General features: G+C 53.0%; 1 protein-coding gene across 5 annotated transcripts in view; it reads right to left on the bottom strand.

Annotated features, from left to right (window-relative positions):
* The window catches only part of ACSL3 (acyl-CoA synthetase long chain family member 3), an 87,960-nt gene extending 82,612 nt beyond the window's left edge, over positions 1-5,348 (bottom strand). For 4 of the 5 annotated variants that reach the window (XM_008259233.4, XM_008259234.4, XM_070070149.1 and 1 more), the window contains exon 1: positions 5,093-5,348. In XM_008259233.4, coding sequence (XP_008257455.1) covers positions 5,093-5,158 — 66 coding nt within the window. In that variant the 5' untranslated portion in view covers positions 5,159-5,348. Of the gene's footprint in view, positions 1-3,953; positions 4,133-5,092 lie in introns of all 5 variants that reach the window. The other variant, XM_017343159.3, reaches the window with a different exon arrangement.
* Between the last annotated feature and the right edge of the window lie 652 nt (positions 5,349-6,000).

Genomic DNA, 6,000 nt, shown 5'->3' on the forward strand with positions numbered 1-6,000 from the left:
AGCTCAGCCTCCTCTACCCCCTGTCATCCCAGTCATCCTCCTTTTAGCCTTGTTCTATGGTTTCTCTAGACAATCTTCACCTGCACCCACTGTTTCAGCTTTCATCTCTACATTGAGGGTTCCAAAACAGTAAAAATCCACCCCAGTTTTGAGTATTAACCCAGGAAGTCAAAAGAGGTCTCAAGGAAGCTCTAATTGAACATTTCTAAATCTGAAGTCACACTGTCTCAGATTTAAAACAAAGGTTTATCCCAGTAAGTCCCAGCTCAGTGAATAGCACACACATGCCTTCAGTTTCATTAGTATGAAGTCTAGTAATCACTTGACACCTCCTTCTCATACCCCATATACTATTTTTTAAAAAAAATTTTTTTGACAGGCAGAGTGGACAGTGAGAGAGAGAGACAGAGAAAAAGGTCTTCCTTTGCCATTGGTTCACCCTCCAATGGCCGCCGCGGCCGGCATGCTGCGGCCGGCGCACCACGCTGATCCGAAGGCAGGAGCCAGGTACTTCTCCTGGTCTCCCATGGGATGCAGGGCCCAAGCACTTGGGTCATCCTCCACTGCACTCCCTGGCCACAGCAGAGAGCTGGCCTGGAAGAGGGACAACCGGGACAGAATCCGGCGCCCCGACCGAGACTAGAACCCAGTGTGCCGGCGCCGCAAAGCGGAAGATTAGGCTAGTGAGCCGTGGCGCCGGCCAAAATATTTATTTATTTATTTGAAAGTCTGAGTTACAGAGAGAGAGGCAGAGAGGCAGAGAGGAAAGGAGGGGGAAAGGGGGAGGGGGAGGGGGGAGAGGGAGGGAAGGAGGGGGAGAGAGAGAGAGAGTGAGTGAGTGTGAGTCTTCCTTATGCTGGTTCACTCCCCAATTGACTGCAACAGCCAGAGCTGTGCTGATCCAAATCCAGGAGCTTCTTCTGGGTCTCCCACGTGGGTGCAGGAGCCCAAGGACTTGAGCCATCATCTACTGCTTTCCCAGGCCATGGCAGAGAGCTGGATCGGAAGTGAGAGCAGCGCCCATGTGGGATGCCAGCGCTGCAAACGGCAACTTTACCTGCTAGGACACAGCACCAGCCCCACCCTATATACTATTTATCACCATGACCTGACAATTTTATGGTTAAAAATCTCCATTTTCTTAATACTTCTCCTTATCCTATAAAGCTCGTAAAAGCCAACATACAACAGTACTTCAAAAAAAAAAAAAAAAAAAAAGAGGGGCTGTTATTGTGGTATAGCAGGTTAAATGCTGCATACATCCCCAATATCCCATATGGGCACTGGTTTGAGTCCCAGTTCAAGTCCTGGCTGCCCTGTTTCTGATACAGCTACCTGCCAAGGTGCCTGGGAAAGCAGAGGAAGATGGGTCAAGTCCCTGGAAGAAGCTCCTGGTTCCTGGCTTCAGCTTAGCCCAGCCCCAGCTGTTGCAGCCATTTGGGGAGTGAACCAGTGAATGAAAGACCTCTCTCTGTCTCTCCCTCTCTGTAACTGTTCATTTCAAATATATAAATCTTCAAATAGGAAGTAAGGAAGGGAGAGAGGGAGGGAGGGAGGGAGGAAGAAAACCTTAACTCTGAGTATTAGTGCTAATTGAACTCTTCGAAGTTAAGGACTTTTGTCAAGTTCATCTTATTTATTCCACAGTACACCTAAAGACAATGCTTTGTATGCAGATGGCATTTAATGTACTGCAATGAACATAGTGGCTTCAAACAAGTTCAACTGAAATATTTATATATTTAACAGTTTTATTTCCCAATCTGCACCATTAGGGTTTTGTGGTTTTTTTTGTTTTTTTTTTTTTTGCTTCCAAAGAGGCAAAAACTTTATTTTTTTAATAATTTACAATTTTATTTGAAAGGCAGAGTGACAGAGAACGGGAAGAGAGACAGACATATCAATTGTCCATCTGCTGATTCATTCTCCAAATGCCAGCAACAGCTGAGGCTAAGCCAGGTGGAAGCTAGGAGCCTGGAACTCCATCTGGTTCTCCCACATGGGTGGCAGGGGCTCAAGCATTTGAGCTATCATCTGCTGCCTCCTAGGCGCTTAGCAAGAAACTAGATAGGAAGTACAAAATAGCCAGGACCAAAGGATGCCAAGTATCTGAAGCAGTGGCTTAGAATGACCACACCTTTTTGCTTCCTAAGATGTGAGAATTTTAAGTTAAATCATCCTGTAAAGTGTAAACAACAATGGGTACTTTTGATAATTATGGCACTGTTTATCTAAAATTAGAAAAGATTGTCACTTTTAGTCTAGCTTTCCTGAAAAAAAAAAAATTGAAATCTCATCTTCAAATCCAAATCTCACATAAAAGATTCTTGTTCTCTAACTGTTCATCTCCAGAGGAGGAAAAAGTATTAGAGGGGATGTTTAAGTTTTTAAGTACCTTGAAGAAAGACATTCAAAATGATGGCTGGAGGCCGGCACCGTGGCTCTCTTGGCTAATCCTCCACCTGCAGCACAGGCAACCCACATGGGCGCTGGCTTCTAGTCCCGGTTGCTCCTCTTCCAGTCCAGCTATCTGCTGTGGCCAGGGAAGGCAGTGGAGGATGGCCCAAGCACTTGGGCGCCTGCACCCGCGTGGGAGACCAGGAAGAAGCACCTGGCTCCTGGCTTTGGATCGGCGCAGCGCCGGCTGTAGCGGCCATGTGGGGGGTGAACCAACGGAAAGAAGACCTTTCTCTCTGTCTCTCTCACTGTCTATCTGTCAAAAAAAAAAAAAAAGACTGCTGGAAAAGTTCCCTATTCATTTACCTAACTTGCAATGTGAGCTGGAGAGACACTCTGGATAGGAACAGATACTGAGAAATGAAAAGAAGTATTCTTGCTGAAAATTTCCCCAAATATTTTATTATATACACTTAACGGCAGCCTCAAGATGCAAGGTGGGGGCAGGTGTTTGGCCTAGCAGCTGAGATGTCCATCAGGATGCCTGGGCTGGGCTCTGGCTGTGGCTCTTGATTCCACCCTCCTGCTAATGCCTCCTGAGAAGCAGTAGGAACAGCTCAGGTAGTTGGGTTATCGCCCACACAGGAGACCTGGATTGAGTTCCTGGGCATTCAGGATGGATGAAAGCATCCCTGTTCCCTCCCTTCCTCACTCTTTTTCTCTCATGAAAAAAAAAAAAAAAACTAAATTAAAAAAAAGTGAAAGGTTGCCATCTAATCAAATTTCACCATATCAATTCAAAGGTGCTTCCTAGACTAGATCTCCACCTATGTCATAATCCTGATTAGAATCTTCATTAACACAATACTTTCCCTTCATTGCACATTATTGTAACATGTAATTATGTATTTATCTGTGTGATCATTTGCTTCCTGTTTGCTCCCTAAGGGCAGGGATCTCATCGATTCTGTTCACTGCAGCTCTCATATTCCTAGCACGTAACACGGTGCCTGACCTACAGAGGCGTTAGGCTCCAGCGGAGCAACTGTGGAACGAGGGATGAACCAGTCACCAGAAAGCAGGAAGGCACATAAGCAACTGATACTGATCTTAAGGCTTTAAGATGGGATACCCACCCCAAACCCAGCAGAGTGATTTTCTCCCAACCTCCCTTTCTACCTTCAAGGAGGACACTTTAGACTCAGAATGTATTTGAGAGCTTTAAGTCATCCAGTCAGATGTCTTACAGATCCGGTAACGGAGACCCAAAGACACGAGATGACTTGGCATTTCAACTCTCAGGTGCCATGGGCCACTCTGCCCTACACCCAAGATGCATCTCCTATAGTACCAGCACTCTGTATACATGAGAGAAACCAAAGTCTAAAGACAAAAACACATGCCAGAGTGACAGAGAAGCTTCACTCATCCCTAAGTGTGAGAACTGCACATGGTAAGAGAAAGTCTGCAGCCGACCAGGAGTCACAGCGAGTCTTCCCACAATACCCTCCTCCAGGACACCCTCAGGAGCAACTCAGCCGCACCCTTCAACTCACCTAGAGGCACAAAACAGGCTGAGGACCATGATGGAAGGCGTCGCCAATCTACAAGCGCCCCTGCGCCCCCAGACTCCGTTCCACCGTGGCAACTATGCAGTCAGCGAACGAGCAGAGGTAAGAGCTCTGGATTTAGGCAGGCCTTCCTGATGCCAGCTTCTCTCCTCTCTAGCCAGGATCTGCGGCAAGTGAACGCGGGGTAAACCTCAGTTTCCCCCGCTGTAAAATGGGAATAACTACACCGCCCTGGAGGGCTGTCAAAAGACACTGGGCATAAAGCTGTTAGGGCAGTGCGTGGCATACAATAAAGGCTCAATAAATGTCAGCTATTTGTCATCTGCTTCGGCAATAACCGCTTTCACAAAGCCCCTATTCCCCTTTCTGCTTCTCCATATAAATTTAAAGATGTTGTTCTTTCTATGGATCGAGGGGCCTTGTATGAAATAGCTTCGACCACATTTTATTAAAAACCAGACGGTCTGGGCGAACCAGTCCAATCTGTGCCTCGAGGATCCTCATCTGCGAAACGGACCGGAGCGCGTCCACTGCACCGGGCGGCCGCGAGCAAGCGCTCCCTTCAAAGTGTCACACGCCCCATGACGTACTAGTGTGTAATTACAACGCACTCGGGAAAAGTAAACCTACAACTCCCAACCCCAAACACCAGTCCCCATCGCAGCCCCGCCGCCGCCAACGTCCCCAACCGATGCCCAAGGCCGCCCCTGCCCACGCCGATTCCTCCTCAGCTCCGCGGCCACCGCCGGTGCCGGCGCGAGGCTGCGCTGCCTCGCACCCACGCTGCGAGAACGCCCCTCACTCAACCAAGCGGCCGCCCCCGGCCCCTGGGCGCCGCGGCATCCTCGCTCCCCGGGACGCCCCGCAGGCTGCGGCCGCTCGGCTCACGCGGGCCCCTCCGGCCCGAGCCTCCGGTCAGCCGGGCCCCCGGCGCCGAAGCCGCCCCCAACGCCGCGGGTCGCCGGCGTGCACACACCCCCGGCGCCAGGTTCCGCGGCGACCTGAGGCACGCGGGGCCCCCAGGCTCCTCAGGCCCGGACGCCCCCTCCGGCCCAGCCCTGGCGCACGCGGAGGCCGCACCACCCAACGGCCCCCGCCGCTCCCACAACGGGCGCCGCACTCACCGCAACGCCGGGGCCCCGGTGCCCTGGGCCTCGGGCCCACGCAGGCCCGGCTGCGCCCCAGAGCATTCACGCCTCGCGCCGCCTCCTGGAGCCCCTGGCGCAGCCGCCGCGGCCGCACTGCGCGGGGACGACCGGCCGCTGTCGAGCCCGCCGCCTCCTCGTCCCAACCCCGGCCACGGGGACAACCGCAGCGTCGCTCTCCGGCGCCGGCACCAGCGTCTGTTGAGCCGAACCGCCCAAGACGCGCACCCCCGGCCGGCGCTCGTTGCATAGGCACGGAGGCCGCCGCCCATTGGCCCGCGGGCGGTGGCGCGTGCGGGGATGGACCTATCGAATCCCGGCCGGGGAGCGCGGCGCAGGCGGCCCGGGGCGGGGCGGGGTTACTAAGGGTCATTCTGCGGAGCAGCCAGGGAGCGGAGCTGGCCGCGGCCGGCGCGGGGCGGGGACAGGGTCGGCGGGGCGGTGGGGGGCGGGACGGGGCTGCGGCTGGCGGAGGAGGGGAGCGGGGCTTTGCGGCCGAGACGGAGGAGGAGCGGCCGGCCGGGTAGTGTCGGAAGCACGGCGGCCCTCGGGAGGAGAGCCCACCTCTGTCCACCCCCCACCCCGCCCCCGCCGCTCACCCGGCGGAACGACGAAGCGTCCTAGTCTTAGTACGAATCTCCACATGATAGAGGCTGTGAAGTACTATGCATGGTGCTTTTCGTTCCCAACCGGCTTACATTAGTTATCCTGGTCCTGCACAAATTTATGCCGAGCTTTGCAAAACGCAGTGGCTTTTGGAAATACGTGGAACAGGAAAAGACAAAACCTCAGTGCACGTCCGCGATTATTCCTCTTGCCTTGGCATCTCTCAGCCCAGCGTATAATTCGTTTTCCTCTAAATGCACCCGCTGTACAGGTTTGGTGTT

This window comes from Oryctolagus cuniculus, chromosome 3, assembly GCF_964237555.1.
Source record: "Oryctolagus cuniculus chromosome 3, mOryCun1.1, whole genome shotgun sequence".
NCBI classification, from domain to species: domain Eukaryota; kingdom Metazoa; phylum Chordata; class Mammalia; order Lagomorpha; family Leporidae; genus Oryctolagus; species Oryctolagus cuniculus.